Source organism: Temnothorax americanus, unplaced genomic scaffold (assembly GCF_048541705.1).
Source record: "Temnothorax americanus isolate GAGA-0224 unplaced genomic scaffold, ASM4854170v1 Scaffold5, whole genome shotgun sequence".
NCBI classification, from domain to species: Eukaryota; Metazoa; Arthropoda; class Insecta; order Hymenoptera; family Formicidae; genus Temnothorax; species Temnothorax americanus.
In genome coordinates, this window is record NW_027509657.1 from 8,032,417 (window position 1) to 8,051,147 (window position 18,731).

The window sequence follows — 18,731 nt, forward strand, 5'->3', positions numbered from 1 at the left end:
TACACTAAAACGTCTTAAGTGAAATTGTATTCTGAGTTTGTCAAACAAAGTGCGCCATACGCGGTTAAATAATCTCAAAATGGTACATAAAGATTAAGACGTATCAAATAGCGTTAATTTATTTTTATGAAAAAGTTAAAAATCGTCTAAAAAATTCTGATAATAATAAATCTATCGAAATCGTTTATATCACTGAAACAAACCACGGTATATTTTATTTAGATAAAATTTAAGCGATTCTTCAGGACGTTAATATAATCATATGTATGTTCGTAAATGTGAATAATAAACAATAACGATATTACAACAAAATTATAGGTCAGAAATTAAATTAGTTTCTCTTGTTTCGATGATTGATTTGGTTTCCGGTATGTTCCCCATCGTATGGGGCCAATCTCGGGCTTTTTCGCAGAGTGCGCCTAACAGCATGCTACATACGACATTAATTAAAGCGCTTAGCAAAGCTCGTTATCGAATGAGTCGTTAGCAACTCTACCGGTTATATGTCGAGGTTGCTCGTTTCAGCAATCAAGAGACACGGTAGTGTCTCGCGCCAAGTACACGCGGAGCGAGACCGACCGTGACTCTTTTACGCGACGCGACGGGTTGCGAGTACCCGAGATGTTGAGATCTCGATAACGAGTGAACGGATCAAGTTCTAAGTAGGCTTGATCGATAGCTTGGGGTCCAATTAGGGGGGGGTTTCTCTCATAATATTCCGCTACGTGCCTTACGAGCGGAGATATTGCGACGCAAAGTCCAAATGTGAAAATTTATTTTTAAGATACTCCTCCTCCTCCTCCTCCTCCTCCTAACGCCGCGATCTATCAGAGAAACGTCACTTTCACTTTTTCGACGCTGGCGGCGCAGGTATCGCCAGTTTCGATATCGCGCGCGTATTTCAAAATTAGGTCGGTAAACTTATCGGTCAGGAGGAAGATTTCTATTTAATTTAAGTAAAAATTAGGTATATATATAATAAATATTGAGTCAACGGAAAAGTAGGTTCTTTATGCTTGGCAGAAAGTGCCGCTAGGGAATTTTTAAGTCGATTCTTATGAATCAAGCTTGAATTTGATGTCTATGTATCCCAGGTTGCCGATGACAAGGTCCAGATAGTGCGCTTTATAGTTTTCGGTGTCCAGGTGTAATAATACGTTGAATTCGATGTCTACGTGTCCCAGGTTGCCGATGACGAGGTCCACATAGTGCGCTCCGTAGTTTTTGGTGTCTACGTGTATTAATATCTTGAATTCGATGTCCACGTGTCCCAGGTTGCCGATGACGGGATCCAGATAATGCGCTTCATAGTTTTCGGTGTCCAGGTGTAATCGTACGTTGAATTCGATGTCTAGGTGTCCCAGGTTGCCGATGACGAGGTCCACATAGTGCGCTCCGTAGTTTTCGGTGTCTACGTGTATTAATACCTTGAATTCGATGTCCACGTGTCCCAGGTTGCCGATGACGAGGTCCACATAGTGCGCTTCGTAGTTTTCGGTGTCCAGGTGTAATCGTACGTTGAATTCGATGTCTAGGTGTCCCAGGTTGCCGATGACGAGGTCCACATAGTGCGCTCCGTAGTTTTCGGTGTCTACGTGTATTAATACCTTGAATTCGATGTCCACGTGTCCCAGGTTGCCGATGACGAGGTCCACACAGTGCGCTTCGTAGTTTTCGGTGTCCAGGTGTAATAATACGTTGAATGCGATGTCTACGTGTCCCAGGTTGCCGATGACGAGGTCCACATAGTGCGCTCCGTAGTTTTTGGTGTCTACGTGTATTAATATCTTGAATTCGATGTCCACGTGTCCCAGGTTGCCGATGACGAGGTCCACACAGTGCGCTTCGTAGTTTTCGGTGTCCAGGTGTAATAATACGTTGAATGCGATGTCTACGTGTCCCAGGTTGCCGATGACGAGGTCCACATAGTGCGCTCCGTAGTTTTTGGTGTCTACGTGTATTAATATCTTGAATTCGATGTCCACGTGTCCCAGGTTGCCGATGACGAGGTCCACATAGTGCGCTCCGTAGTTTTTGGTGTCTACGTGTATTAATATCTTGAATTCGATGTCCACGTGTCCCAGGTTGCCGATGACAAGATCCAGATAGTGCGCTTCATAGTTTTCGGTGTCCAGGTGTAATCGTACGTTGAATTCGATGTCTAGGTGTCCCAGGTTGCCGATGACGAGGTCCACATAGTGCGCTCCGTAGTTTTCGGTTACCTACGTGTATTAATACCTTGAATTCGATGTCCACTTGTCCCAGGTTGCCGATGACGAGGTCCACACAGTGCGTTTCGTAGTTTTCGGTGTCCAGGTGTAATAATACGTTGAATGCGATGTCTACGTGTCCCAGGTTGCCGATGACGAGGTCCACACAGTGCGCTCCGTAGTTTTTGGTGTCTACGTGTATTAATATCTTGAAATTCGATGTCCACGTGTCTCAGGTTGCCGATGACGGGATCCAGATAATGCGCTTCATAGATTTCGGTGTCCAGGTGTAATAATACGTTGAATTCGATGTCTACGTGTCCCAGGTTGCCGATGACGAGGTCCAGATATCGCGCTCCGTAGTTTTCGGTGTCTAGGTGTAATAATACCTCGAATTTGATGTTCACGTGTCCCAGGTTGCCGATGACGGGATCCAGATAGTGCGCTTCATAGTTTCCGGTGTCCAGGTGTAATCGTACGTTGAATTTGATGTCTACGTGTCCCAGGTTGCCGATGACGAGGTCCACATAGTGCGCTTCGTAGTTTTCGGTGTCCAGGTGTAATAATATGTTGAATTCAATGTTTAGGTCCCAGGTTGCCGATGACAAGGTCCACATATTGCGCTCCGTAGTTTTCGGTGTCTACGTGTATTAATACCTTGAAATTGATGTCTAGGTGTCCCAGGTTGCTGATGACGAGGTCCACATAATGCGTTTCATAGTTTTTGGTGTCTAGGTGTATTAATAACTTTAAATCTGAATGGGTGCGTTCAGCCGATACTCCGCTAGCCTAGCAATCGTGAGCAGTTGCTCGTTTTTGCTCGTTTCTTCTCTTTTTAATCCAGTAAGTCAAAAAAGAGGAAACGAGCGAAAACGAGCGACTGCTCACGATTGCTAGGCTAGCAAAGTATCGGCTGAACGCACCCAATGTAGGACACGTAGATATCGAATTCGAGGTATTAATACATGTAGACACCGAAAACTACGAAGCGCACTATGTGGACCTCGTCATCGGCAACTTGGAACACGTGGCCATCAAATTCAAGGTATTAATACACCTGGACACCGAAAACTATAGAGCGCGCTATGTGGACCTCGTCATCGGCAACCTGGGACACCTAAACATTGAATTCAAGCTTGATTCATAAAAATCGACTTAAAATTTCCTTAGCGGCAGAATTAAAATTATGTCATGACATAATAAAAATCGAATCGCTGAATTAAAATTATGTCTAGACATAATAAAAATTGGACAAAAATTGTGTTTAGACATAATAAAAATTGGATGAATTAAAATTATGTCTGACGTAAAAATAATTATCAAAAATATCGATACCTGAAGATATCGGTACATATACAGTTGCGAACAACATTCAGTAAGACACGCAAATAAAAATAAATAAAGAATTTTACAGTTAACGACTTATTAACATTAATCATGCTTTATTGCGATTATGTTTTATGTTGAAATTGAAAAATATATACAAGGTGTACAACTAAAAGGGTTACAGATTATTATTTTTAAAAAACTGAGCAAAATATTAAATTGTTGTTTTCTTTAGAAATAATAGTCCGTAACACTTTTAGCTTCATACCTTGTATTATATACGGTTTATGAAATTATAAGATATATTGTTTATAAGATTAAGTTGCGTAACACTACAAAAAGGCGTGATATCCGTACAAAATTACCTTTTTTAAAAAAAGGTAAAGGTAAAATGAGCGCCAAGTACACGCATAATAGTGTATATGTATTATGTTGTTACCCTGTTATGTTGTTACCTCGAAAAAAACAAAGTGGTAGTATTATACCTCCAAATAGCTTTATCCTGTACATACTGTTTATACAATGCGTAATATACTACAAAAAGGCGTGATATCCGCACAAAATTACTTTTTTTTAAAAAAAGGTAAAAAAAGGCGCCAAGTACACGTATAGTAGTGTATATGTTGTTACCTAAAAAAAAAAAGAAGGTGGTAGTATTATACCTCGAAAAAATCTAAGCAGTAGTATCTTTATTTCCGAAAAATTATAACCCAAGTGATACACGTCACAAAATTATGTTACCTTATCAAAAAGAAGAGTCGCGCTTCAAGTGATCTATTACAATTACAAAAAAGAAATGATATCTCTTTAAGTTAGAGCGCCAATTACAGAGAGAACATGTATATTGCCTCAAAAAATAATTGTTGCACTACTGTGAAAAATCTTTACATTGTGTCAATTAGAAAAGAATGTATGATAACAATTTTATAAGATTAAAAAATTTTATCAAGAGACACGGTAGTGTCTCGCGCCAAGTACACGCGAAGCGAGACCGCACCGTGACTCTTTTACGCGACGCGACGGGTTGCGAGTATACGAGATGTTGAGATCTCGATAACGAGTGAACGGATCAAGTTCTAAGTAGGCTTGATCGATAGCTTGGGGTCCAATTAGGGGGGGGTTTCTCTTATAATATTCCGCTACGTGCCCTACGAGCGGAGATATTGCGACGCAAAGTCCAAATATGAAAATTTATTTTTAAGATACTCCTCCTCCTCCTCCTCCTCCTCCTTCGCCTCCTAGCGCCGCGATCTATCAGAGAAACGTCACTTTCTCTTTTTCGCGGCCGGCGGCGCTTTCGCGCAGTGCAGATAGTGCGTTCGTGGTTCAGTTAATAAACGTGTGTGTACTGCGCGCAGTGCAGAGATAGTGCGTTTAGCGCGCTATCAGTCAGTTCAATTAACTATCAAAATCGAGAGACACAGAGTGCGTTCCGTTTCATGCATGATGCGCATAATGCATAATTTATCCTTGTCGTTCACTAAATATTAAACAAAGATAAGTGATGCATTATGCGCATCATGCGTGAAACGGAACGCACCCACGGTAGTGTCGGAGCGAGACCGACTGTGACTCTACGCGACGCGACGATTAATTCATTCATGGTGATTGTTTATCCTATATCTATTTTCTATTCTATATATTACTGTTATTTACTAGTTACTACTATACTATATATACTTATACTTATTACTACGTTTACGCGAGTGTTTACACAGGTTAACCTAGATTGTTTGTGCATAACATGGATAATATTGCGATCTCCCGCCTTTCCTCTATTTTCTCAATGTGTATTTCTGACTTTTGGTTTGGAGGTTACGCTGTCAGCCGTAATCTGAAGCGATCTGTATCTGCCAATAGGTATTATTGTGCATTAAGTTCCATAAACGTCTTCGCGTGTTGCGATTAGTTTATCAGGCCAGAGTTATATTCGTCTGGATTTAAGGACTATATTCCCTCATGTCTCTTCGCCACAGGATGATTTGTCACTCTGATCTTTTCAGGTATGGTAGAAAATAGAAAGTATGAGATTCCAAGCTGTATCGAGTGCGACGGTTATCGAGGTACGTTGTAATGACCATGTTACACACCGATAAGGTAAAAAAAGAGCTTATTTATTCTCGTTATCGTATCCGGTTTATATATAAAAAACAAGTCGGGAAAAAATATTCTACGTTTAAAATTTCGAGACAGCTCGAGGAGGCTTTATATAGAAATTTGTCGTGCGAGGTTTTCGTGGTTATTTATTTATATTATTAGTCAGGAAGGAGGTGCAAGTGTCATCATCAAGGAAGAAGATTCTGGAATTGGAGGCAACGATGAGAGAGCAACAGAGAGAAATGCTCCATATGTATGAAAGAACATTAAAAAGTTGAAGGCGCATATCACTAGGTGATCATAACACAATATTGATAAAAATAATTAATAAAATAGATATTAGATAATGGAAGCTAATTATTTCACGTATAGAACTAATAAAAAGATTTATATCGCAGGCTGGAAGCGTGTAAATCGAGAGGGCGCTAATCTGGAATATCTGAAGAATGTATTTATAAATTATTTAACAACAAACGATGCGTCGAGCAAATGGCACATGTTGAATGCCATTTCAACAGTATTGCGTTTTACATCTGACGAGCTGAGTAAAGTTAAACATTAAGAATAGATATTTTTTATTATAGCTATATTTCTCACATAGAAAAAATAAATATACAAACGGATATGAATTCTCTCAATAAGGTTTCTAGTTTCTATATCGCATAAGGCTAAATTACCTGAAGATAAAAAGGTTTGATTAACAGAATTACAAAAGTTACATATCACAATTTAAGGATATATAATATCGAAAAAAAAAAAACAAAGTAAAGTGTTATAAACTAGTATTATAAAACTAAACATGTAAAATAGACAAGTATATTTATTATATCAAGAAATCGCTTTTCGCTTTTACATTATTTTAAAATTGTACGTTTTGATTGTTTCTGCTCTTCCGCTTCCTCCTCTTCCCCTTCCTCTTGCGTATATGTGGCGGTTACGCCCGGCTCGTGCCCATCTCTTTGCTGTAACAAACAGAAATTTATTTATTTTACAAAAAATAGCTAGCGAACAAACCCAGTTCAGTTAAAAACGCTAAAAGATTAAATATCATAACCGTATTTTAAAAGATTACTTGTACTTACGTTTTTGTTGAGTTGATTGAGTTGTTGATGTAGGCGTTGTTGGTGGTGCCGGTGCCGGTGCCAGTGCCGATGTTGATGGCTGTGAAGGTGCCGGCAGTGTGTGTACAAATAGCTGTGGCGATGGCGATTGGTGAATTGCGGCGAGTTGTCGCCGCAATTCTGCATTTTCTTTCTTTAGGCGTATTACTTCGTCCTTATCGTCCTTATCGTCCTTATTATCCTCCGTCATATCGACGTCGATATTGCCGTCTACGTTGGAGTTTTTCTCTTCATCCTATAAAATAATTTTAATTAATATTTATTTATTTTTTATTTATTTACGCAACGCGATGAGTTGCGAGTACCCGAGATATTTTTGCGCGACGCGACGAGTTGCGAGTATCCGAATTTGTATGACCAGTCTACAACGAGTCGTTAGTTCTTAGTTGGATGTCGGAAGACCCGGGATGTCGGAAAAAGTCATAAATGTATCGTAAAGTGATCGGAAGTCTATAATCGGCGATCGTAAGCAATTGGCCAAATGCCATCTCTTAACGATCACCGATTACGGATTTCCGATTGCTTTACGATACGCTTCTTCCAACATTTGACTAACGACTATAACGATTCATTGTAGACTGGCTATTAGATTAAATGTATTTATTAGATTTAATGTATACTCACAGCCATATTGAGAGGTTCAACTTTTGTAAAATATCCAGTTTGCAGCAGCAGCAGCAACAGGCACAAACAGGCTCGTCTTCTTCCTCCGCTACGTGAATAGTATATATACTATACACAACACGCTCGATCGGGAAAGAGCGTGACCGATCTAACGGCGAGGCGTACGGTTTTGAAAGCGATTTGACTTGACGTGATTTGGATAAAATACGTCCGCGCACGTTGAGCGAATGCACCACAATGGCTGACAATGGCTCGTGACTGGAGGCCGATCCCGCGCTCGTGTAGCGTTAAGATAGTTTTTTGTTTTCCACGGCTCATGCATTATAAAGGCAGACTTATAAAGGCCGTAATTGTTGATAAGTCGTAAACCCTAAGAAATTGACCAATGACAGTCGTGAGAAGAATAATAATCGACTGTTGTGATTAATATACTATACTATATACTACGTTTACGCAAGCGTAAATTATCATTCGTAAATTACTACAGAATCCTCCCATTTACGCGAAGGAATTATCGTAAGTTACACATTAGGGCTTACAGCTTAAATTCAACGGTTACGGCCTTTATAAATCGGCCTTATAGTGCGATTCGGGCCTTATATGCGCAATGCGGAATTGTTGGAACGAAGTTCGTTCAATCGCAGACATTTCGCCATAATGTCCCATGAAGCGAAATTTGCACAAGCGCAATTGACGCTAGCCATTCGTTTATTGTATCTATAAAAAAAAATGTATACTATTGGTACGTACAGATTACGCTTCCACGTTTTCCGCTGCATGGGATATTAGAAAATATATTTCATTGTATAAAGAAAATCGGCGGAATAAACGTAAAAAAGATCGAACCAATTTTCGAACGTTCTGCCAATTCCGCACTGCGCATGCATTTCGTACCATGGATCGCATCATTAAAATTGCAAACACGTATTGTTATCGATACGCGATTATCGACCTGGGATTACCGACTCTGACAGTTTGTGCGATTATCATGATTTGTCAAGTTTAAGAGTCTTCTAAATATCAAAGTCGAATCGGCACTGAAGTTAAAGCGGGGAGCACACACTTCTGCACAACGCATAATGCGTAAGCATTAAGCCGTGATCAGACTACGGATTCGAATTGAGATTGGATTGAAATTTAATCAATCAGAATAGAGAAAACTGATTTCAAGTTTAGTGAATTTTGCTCTAATTGGTCAAATTTCCATCCAATCTCAATCCCAATCCGTAGTCTGATCACGGCTTAAGAAAATTGATTGGTCTATTTTCTTATACACATGTGTATGGACCAATCAATTTTCTTATGCTTACGCATTATGCGTTGTGCCGAAGTGTGTGCTCCCCGCTTAATGATTAAAATATATACAATTATGCCGGAGGAATATTGAAAAAATGAAATCTCGTTGGAAAACGCGTTTAAAGTATCGCACGTGTCGAAAAATCCAGTAATACGTGCCTAATCTAATAATAATGAACAATATGTAATAAAACCAATGTACGTTCATCTTTTATTTTTCTTTGCGCACCAATTTACTGTTCCATATATATAGCCGATATATCTGTACTCCATAATTGCATTTTGAAATTTAAATTAAAGTGTTGATCAAGTATTCCTCATATTGTTCTCTTTAAAACTTTAGACTTAATATTATGAATAGATAGGTATTAGGAAATAATCTTATATCATTCTTTCTTATTTATAAATATTATTATTATATTAATCATTACATGACGAAAAGACCGCAGATGTGTTCGACGTAAATAAAAAACATGCTATCATATATTACGTTTAATTTAATGGAAATGAATGTGGTATATTTTACGGTTTCCTCTTCCCATGTATTTGTTATTACCAAGGCCGCGACCGTGATCACGACCGCAACCGCGATTACAACGACTACGATCCGCTCTTTGCCACCATGGCGGTCCTGTAATAAATTTTAAATTTGTTATACACATTTATATCTTATATATATACATATATATATATATATATATATATATGTATATATATATATAATATAATATAATATAATATTTAATTTTAATATTTTACTTTATATTTTTATTTAAATACTTACTAGGTTGTGCTGTCTCAGCTGACGATACAGCTGCTGTATTTGTTGCTGGTGTTGTATTTGTTGCTGCTGGCCTTGATTTTGCAGCAAGAGCTGCCTTTGTTTTTACCATATTGCTGCTCTCTTGCAATATTGTTCACCTTATTCTGTATGTCTACCTGGCAACAAATAATTCACTATTTTATTAATGCTTTATTTGGCACTGATAGTTTTTAGCGATTCAACTCACTTAAAAACTTTATATATATACACATTAACTCTTGACAATAAAGAACTCTTTCCAGATTCTTTTCAGTTTACTATGTGTGATGGACTTGAGAGTAACTGCTTGGAAAAAATTCTTTATTGTCAAGTTAAGGCCAGCGCACGTATATTGCCGTAGCGTCTTACACTTTATGTGAGAATTTTGCGTTACGCGACACATAAGCCAACGTACAAAGAAAAATGTGAACACGATTGCGTAATTATTGATGATACGCTCGTTTCGTTTTGCGTAATCCACTTCGTGTGGGACTCTACTCTTACAATTTAGATCTGTGTAATAATAACTTTTGTTTTTATAAGGTCTGCTTCTAATTTTGCAGCAAGAGCCTTTGTTTTTACCAGGTCTGCTTCTAAAGACTTTATTTTGTCTTTTTATTGCTGCTCTCTTGCAATATTGTCCGGGTCATCCAGTATATTTACCTGGCAAAAAATAATTCACTATTTTATTAATGCTTTATTTGTCATTGATAGTTATTAGCGATTTAACTCACTTAAAAACTTTATATATATATACGCAATAACTTGACAATAAAGAACTCTTTCCAGATTCTTTTCAGTTTACTATGTGTGATGGACTTGAGAGTAACTGCTTGGAAAGAATTCGTTATTGTCAAGTTAAAGCCAGCGCACGTACATTGCCGTAGCGTCTTACACTTTATGTAAGAATCTTGCGTTACGCGACACGTAAGCCAACGCACAAAGAAAAACGTAAACACGATTGCGTGATTGGTGATGATACGCTCGTTCCGTTTCGCGTTAATAATATATTACATATTTTTTGACACTTACGAATATATGATCATCCGCTGGATTCATTTCTGCGTTTCTTTGAGACATCATGGTTATACCGAGCCTGGGCTTCGTTGTCGTCGATCCGCGAAGTGCGCCGAGTGCCGCGCGGGTGTCCGCGATAATCGCCGGTGGTGTGTAATATAATAAGTTGACATAAACTGCAGAAGCAAATAAACTCACTGTAGGTTGAATTAATACGAATGATACCATACGCAACACGCGGTCTTCCCGCCTTCCTCTATAAACATCTGCGCCATCAACTCACGGTCGTACTCGCTAGGGGGGACACAGCCAATCCCAGACCGCTGCATTACGAAACTGAAGGTGCACGCACATTTTGGCGCTGTTGTCGGGCAACGCAGCCAATCGCATATGAAGTAGCCGATGCGCATGCAGGCTACTTCCGGTATGGTCCCGCGGTGTTGTAATCTTATAATTAATTCTTTGTTTTCTATGGTTATGTATTATAAGATTGTTGCTATACATACTGTTTATCGATACGTCGATACGCGATTATCGAACTAGGATTACCGACAGGGCTAGTTTGGCGATTATCATGATTTATTAGGTTCATGGTTGTAGTCTTGAGATTTTATGTCAGTGACATGTGAGTGACACGATGTGAATCCTTAAATTGATCAAGGATTAATAATAAAGCAAAGAAAAGAAGCAAACAATTGGTATTCGAATTTGTAAGTAGAGTATTTGCTGTCCCTTTTTGCGTATAATTATGAAAAATATTAAATATTTATGTACTTATAGGATTGTGTCTGGAATTCGATGCAACCGTGTGTTTACGTGTCTTAAGGTATGTAACAAATAATACATATAAAATTAGCGTCTTGATACTTTGATATTATTTGGAACATTTTTAAGGTAGTTTGTCCGTGACGATACTGTTAAAAAGTTAATTACAGATAAATGACATTATAGTATTTGGTTGGGATTGTCCGTGTTATGGATGTGTGTAAATCTCATATGTACATATATATACACACACACTAATGTATACTATTATAAATGTTTAAAGGTTAGCTGTCATATTCTTGCAAGTTCTTTTATCATCTAGTTTTTCATTAAATACATGTATGTAAAAAGCTAACTTTTATTTCTATTGTACATGTGTGTAGAACATGTTAATATGCTGTCTATAAATTTTACAAGATTCCTAAATAAAAGAGTTTACGGATGTACTACCTTAAAATCAGTGATATCAGGAAATGTCTCTCGTTCAATTTTCAAAAAAATATCCTTCTTGAATACATTTAAAACATTTTTCGTATGCATTATGACTTTTATTTATAACAAAATTATTAGAATTTTCTGGTTTATAATTATCATTGTACATAAAATTGAATTACAATCTACTTTGTGATATAAAGGTCAGTTTGTCTCTATGGTTGAACAATTTGTAACATTAATCAAATGAGATATATTTATTTAATTCACTATGATTAAAGTTGTCTATATCATTGTTTCTTATTTTTCAGTCAATTATCTATATCCTTGTATCATTGTTTTTTCTTTCTTAAGCAATTATTTATATCTTTTTTTATAAATACAGAGTGTCATTTTATCGACGCAGGCAAATACTAAAAAAATATGGAAGTTACGGAAAAATGTTTCAGACAAAAGTTGTATGGTCTAAAGGAAGATACATGATTCCGATGTAAGTCATATCGTAGATGTCGTTTTCAAGAAATTTTATAAAAACGACTAATTTTTTAGCTAGAACTTAATTTTTTTCTTGAAATCAAGAGACACGGTAGTGTCTCGCGCCAAGTACACGCGGAGCGAGACCGACCGTGACTCTTTTACGCGACGCGACGGGTTGCGAGTACCCGAGATGTTGAGATCTCGATAACGAGTGAACGGATCAAGTTCTAAGTAGGCTTGATCGATAGCTTGGGGTCCAATTAGGGGGGGGTTTCTCTCATAATATTCCGCTACGTGCCTTACGAGCGGAGATATTGCGACGCAAAGTCCAAATGTGAAAATTTATTTTAAGATACTCCTCCTCCTCCTCCTCCTCCTCCTCCTCCTCCTCCTAACGCCGCGATCTATCAGAGAAACGTCACTTTCACTTTTTCGACGCTGGCGGCGCAGGTATCGCCAGTTTCGATATCGCGCGCGTATTTCAAAATTAGGTCGATAAACTTATCGGTCAGGAGGAAGATTTCTATTTAAGTAAAAATTAGGTATATATATAATAAATATTGAGTCAACGGAAAAGTAGGTTCTCTATGCTTGGCAGAAAGTGCCGCTAGGGAATTTTTAAGTCGATTCTTATGAATCAAGCTTGAATTTGATGTCTATGTATCCCAGGTTGCCGATGACAAGGTCCAGATAGTGCGCTTTATAGTTTTCGGTGTCCAGGTGTAATAATACGTTGAATTCGATGTCTACGTGTCCCAGGTTGCCGATGACGAGGTCCACATAGTGCGCTCCGTAGTTTTTGGTGTCTACGTGTAATAATATCTTGAATTCGATGTCCACGTGTCCCAGGTTGCCGATGACGGGATCCAGATAATGCGCTTCATAGTTTTCGGTGTCCAGGTGTAATCGTACGTTGAATGCGATGTCTAGGTGTCCCAGGTTGCCGATGACAAGGTCCACATAGTGCGCTCCGTAGTTTTCGGTGTCTACGTGTATTAATACCTTGAATTCAATGTTCACGTGTCCCAGGTTGCCGATGACGAGGTCCACACAGTGCGCTTCGTAGTTTTCGGTGTCCAGGTGTAATAATACGTTGAATGCGATGTCTACGTGTCCCAGGTTGCCGATGACGAGGTCCACACAGTGCGCTCCGTAGTTTTTGGTGTCTACGTGTATTAATATCTTGAATTCGATGTCCACGTGTCTCAGGTTGCCGATGACGGGATCCAGATAATGCGCTTCATAGATTTCGGTGTCCAGGTGTAATAATACGTTGAATTCGATGTCTACGTGTCCCAGGTTGCCGATGACGAGGTCCACATAGTGCGCTCCGTAGTTTTCGGTGTCTACGTGTATTAATACCTTGAATTCGATGTCCACGTGTCCCAGGTTGCCGATGACGAGGTCCACACAGTGCGCTTCGTAGTTTTCGGTGTCCAGGTGTAATCGTACGTTGAATTCGATGTCTAGGTGTCCCAGGTTGCCGATGACGAGGTCCACATAGTGCGCTCCGTAGTTTTCGGTGTCTACGTGTATTAATACCTTGAATTCGATGTCCACGTGTCCCAGGTTGCCGATGACGAGGTCCACACAGTGCGCTTCGTAGTTTTCGGTGTCCAGGTGTAATAATACGTTGAATTCGATGTCCACGTGTCCCAGGTTGCCGATGACGAGGTCCACACAGTGCGCTTCGTAGTTTTCGGTGTCCAGGTGTAATCGTACGTTGAATTCGATGTCTAGGTGTCCCAGGTTGCCGATGACGAGGTCCACATAGTGCGCTTCGTAGTTTTCGGTGTCTACGTGTATTAATACCTTGAATTCGATGTCCACGTGTCCCAGGTTGCCGATGACGAGGTCCACACAGTGCGCTTCATAGTTTTCGGTGTCCAGGTGTAATAATATGTTGAATGCGATGTCTACGTGTCCCAGGTTGCCGATGACGAGGTCCACATAGTGCGCTCCGTAGTTTTTGGTGTCTACGTGTATTAATATCTTGAATTCGATGTCCACGTGTCCCAGGTTGCCGATGACGGGATCCAGATAGTGCGCTTCATAGTTTTCGGTGTCCAGGTGTAATCGTACGTTGAATTCGATGTCTAGGTGTCCCAGGTTGCCGATGACGAGGTCCACACAGTGCGCTTCGTAGTTTTCGGTGTCCAGGTGTAATAATACGTTGAATGCGATGTCTACGTGTCCCAGGTTGCCGATGACGAGGTCCACACAGTGCGCTTCGTAGTTTTTGGTGTTAAAAGTTACAGATCTCGTCGGGACGTTTTCAAAAACACTATAATAAAGCTCTCTTTTATCAAGAATTTTCTATTTTAAATTTTGTATTTTAAAATAAAATATGAAATATCTTGTAAAGTATTCACTTGTCGACTTTACTTTTATACTTTTATATGTAGAATAATGAAAGAAATCGGTTGTTGTAAACAAAAATAGAAAAAATTATTTGAAAAAATTCGATTGTATTTTGCAGACGCATTTATTGCAAATGTAAAGAGTTTTATCATAATGTTTTGAAAACGTCTCGACGAGATATACCACTCTTATTTCAAGGAAAAAAATCAAGTTTTATATAAGAAATTAGTCGCTTTTAAAATTTCTTAAAAACGATGACATCAATAATGTGACTCGCGTCAGTCTTTCATATCATATTTTTCGAGATATTTGTCTGCGTTGATTAAAATAACTCATCATATATATTATATTAATATAGAGGGTGTCTTAGAGCACTCGTATCACCCGATTTATTCGTAAACGCGACATTTTAGAGAAAAATGTTTCAGACAAAAGTTGTACGGTTACAAGAGGTACATAAGATAGTGTTGGTTTGACCATACCCTGTATATTATATCCTGCATATTATATTAATATATATATAGGATGTCAAGTAATAAATAAATAAATAAATAAAAATAAGTTGACTACTTCTTGTGACAGGTAGAGCCGGTTAAACTGAATCAAAAAGTTCTTTACCATTTTTCTCAGTAATTAATGAAAAATTAATTAATAAGGATAAGCGAATCAGTGTGTCCATACGATTCGACAAAGAGTAACCTAACGTTTACGTTGCTTAGGCGCATGGTAAGGCATTGGGAGGAGCGCTGCTTAAATAATAACAGCCATACATGAGTTACATTTCTGCATAGCAGTTGTTTATAAAGCGCTTCTCCGAATATTTTGCCGCGTGCGTAGCAATGTAGATGGTGGGCTATTCCTTTTTATCAATTAAACTTTTATTTAAAAATGACGTAAGGAGTTTGGTAAGGAGTTAATTGTTTATAATAATACTGATTTAGAGTTTAATGTTATACTATTTCTATTTGTTTTAGATTGTCCTTTATTTTCTACAGGTAAGTCTCTTTCTCTCCCTCTTTCTCTCTCTCTCTCTCTCTCTCTCTCTCTCTCTCTCTCTCTCTCTCTCTCTCTCTCTCTCTTTACAGTTTTCTCTTTATATATCTTTCTTTTTTTCCTTTTTCTCTTTTTTTTAAAGGTTGGCTGCTTTGCGCCTATAAAGATCGGCTGCTCTGCGCCTTTAAAACTCCGGCTGCTTTGCGCCTTTAAAAAGCGCTGCTTTGCGCCCATAAAAGTCGGCTGCTCTGCGCCTATAAAGATCGGCTGCTCTGCGCCTTTCAACTTCGGCTGCTTTGCGCCTTTAATAGTCGGTTGCTTTGCGCCCATAAAAATCGGCTGCTCTGCGCCTTTTAACTTCGGCTGCTTTGCGCCTATAAAAATCGGCTGCTCTGCGCCTACAAACATCGGCTGCTTTGCGCCTTTAAACTTTGGCTGCTTTGCGCCTTAAAAGTCGGCTGCTTTGCGCCTATAAAATCGGCTGCTCTGCGCCTATAAACTTCGGCTGCTTAGCGCCTTTAAAAGTCGGCTGCTTGCGCTCATAAAAATCGGCTGCTCTACGCCTATAAAGATCGGCTGCTTTGCGTCTATAAAAATCGGCTGCTCTGCGCCTATAAAAATTAATTGCTTTGCGCTTTAAGAAATCTGTTGTGCGCTTATTTTATACAATGTCTGTAAAGACTCAAAATATTATTTTAAAGTCTGCAGACAAAGATATAATTACCCGAGGCGAATGGCTTACGGACGTACATATGGATCATTTCCATAGACTTTTACAAGGTTGTTCAGATTATAGACCTGTCGGAACACGGCCAATACAATTGCTTGATACAATTCAACCTGTGTCACAAAATAAAAAACACATTCAAATATTGTGTAGTTCGTCACATTGGGTGTGTTGCTATTATGATACAAAAAATATATTTGTATATGATTCCTCACATAATAAAACATTGTGTAAAGATCATGAGCGATTCTTGGAAAAATTATTTCCAGCACATGACTTTAAAAAACATTCCGTCAATTTCCTAATGTGCAACGTCAACCGAACTGTAGCGATTGTGGTGTTTTTGCTATAGCTTTTGCTACTTCATTGTTATTCAATATTAAACCTGATAAAGTAAAGTATGAATATAAGTTTATGCGTTCACATTTGATACAAATTTTGGAAAATAATGTTATGGAACATTTTCCTCAGGATTTGCAATGTGCTAATCCTCAAAAGGTACTTCCATTAGCAGTGATAAGAGATAGAGAGGCTAAAGCGACTGCTCAACGTATGAAAAGACATTTTAAAAGTAATTGCGCTAAAGAATGTCGGGCAGAAAAACAGGATTCAGAAAATCGCGCTACAAAGCAGCAACGATGCAAACAGAATTTACCAAATAATCGATCCAAACAGAATTTAAAAAAGAAAGTAATTTTAAAGTCCGAAGAAAAAAATATAATTATTCGAGGCGAATGGATTACGGACGCTCATATGGATCATTTCCATACACTTTTGCGAAGTTGTTCAGATTATAAACCTGACGGAACATGGCGAATTCAATTGCCTCAATTTATTCAAAGTATACCAAAAAATAGAAAACATATACAAATATTGCACAGTGCGTCAGCTCCATTCAATTGTCCAGATCCAAAACTTATAGATAGAAATGCACATTGGGTATGTAGTTATTACGATACAACAAAAATATATATCTATGATTCACAAAATAAACAAGAATTGCACGAACATCACGAGATATTCTTGAGACAATTATTTCCAACGTACGACTTTGAGAATAATCCTGTCGAATTTCCTACTGTACAATATCAACCGAACTGTAATGATTGCGGAGTTTTTGCTATAGCTTTTGCGATTTCATTATTGTTTAATATTAAACCTGACGAAGTTAGATATGATCATAGAGTAATGCGTTCACATTTGTTGAAGATTTTCGAATCGAATACAATTGAAATTTTCCTCAAGATCCACAAAGTGATGCTCAGACAGTGCTTCCATTAGCAGTAATAAGAGATAGAGAAGCTAAAGCAACTGCTCTACGTATAAATGAGACATTTATCTCAGAAAGATTCCTGTGAAAACATTAGTAATACTGGAAATAATTGCGCTGAGAAACGTTGTCGAGAGGAACAGGACTCGTCAGAAAATGATCGTCTAAAAAAACGGCGTCGATATCAGATTCAGAAAACAATTGTGTTAATAATACTAAATTAATCGCGCTAAAGAAACAATGTCGAGAGGAACAAGATTCAGAAAATGATTGTGCTAAAAAAACGGAGTCGTATCAGAATTCAGAAGACATCGTGCTAAAGACAACGTCATTATAAAGACAACTTAGAAATGACATTCGCCTTCATAATAGCGAAACTATCTATCTTATACATTCTCAGCAAGGACCGAGATAGACAAAGAAAATATTATCTTAATACAGTCTCAGCAAAAGAAACGAGATAGAAAAAGAAAAGATTATCTTATACATTCTCAGCAAGAACGAGATAGAAAAGAAAAGATTATCTTATACATTCTCGGCAAGAACGAGATAGAAAAAGAAAAGATTATCTTATACATTCTCAGCAAGAACGAGATAGAAAAAGAAAAGATTATCTTATACATTCTCAGCAAGAACGAGATAGAAAAAGAAAATATTATTTTATATATTCTCAGCAAGAACGAGATAGAAAAAGAAAATATTATCTTGTACATTCTCAGCAAGAACAAGATAGACAAAGAAAAGATTATCTTATACATTCTCAGCAAGAACGAGATAGACAAAAAAAATATTCTGATTGTAAATGGCTTTATAATAAGCGATATTATGAGAGAAAGAAGTCTAAATGCGTACTTGCAAACAAAAATCGCGATATTGCTAAAAATATTACTAGAAAATATAAAAAGTTTTGGTCACGAAATTACATACAATTTCTTATTCCTGTGGCAATTGAAGATATCGAAAACAAACTTAATATTAAAAATCCTACTGAAAGCCGATTAGAAGCCGAAAGAATCTTCGGTTGGTTAATGCGTATTGGAGATAGTTTGGCAACCAAGATCTCTAAAATATTAGCTTTACTTACAGAGCAATCAGTCGTGTGATTGACTCTGGCCGCTGAATGCGTTATAATTGACGATAAAATACGTACATTATGTGGAACATCAGGAGATACAACTTCATCCGAAAATTATTTTATCGACACATATCATAA

The 18,731-nt window shown here is 38.1% G+C and overlaps 2 protein-coding genes and 1 long non-coding RNA gene across 7 annotated transcripts in view; 1 reads left to right on the plus strand and 2 right to left on the minus strand.

Annotated features, from left to right (window-relative positions):
* The window catches only part of Mub (poly(rC)-binding protein mub), a 147,701-nt gene that overhangs the window by 65,099 nt on the left and 63,871 nt on the right, over nucleotides 1-18,731 (minus strand). The window lies entirely within an intron of this gene.
* Nucleotides 4,481-5,899, plus strand: LOC143904210 (uncharacterized). Of its 2 annotated transcripts, XR_013258867.1 has the most exons (4): nucleotides 4,481-5,140; nucleotides 5,255-5,396; nucleotides 5,540-5,599; nucleotides 5,796-5,899. It is a non-coding gene; the product is annotated as an uncharacterized LOC143904210 (long non-coding RNA). The 2 variants fall into 2 exon arrangements; XR_013258866.1 differs by lacking the exon at nucleotides 5,796-5,899 and having other exon boundaries at nucleotides 4,832-5,140; nucleotides 5,540-5,780.
* Nucleotides 6,388-8,116, minus strand: LOC143904205 (uncharacterized). The gene is made up of 3 exons (XM_077418650.1): nucleotides 7,379-8,116; nucleotides 6,716-6,989; nucleotides 6,388-6,595 (listed from the first exon to the last, which is right to left on the minus strand). Exons 1-3 carry the CDS (start codon nucleotides 7,382-7,384, stop codon nucleotides 6,483-6,485), a joined length of 393 nt encoding a protein of 130 aa, XP_077274776.1. The 5' UTR covers nucleotides 7,385-8,116; the 3' UTR covers nucleotides 6,388-6,482.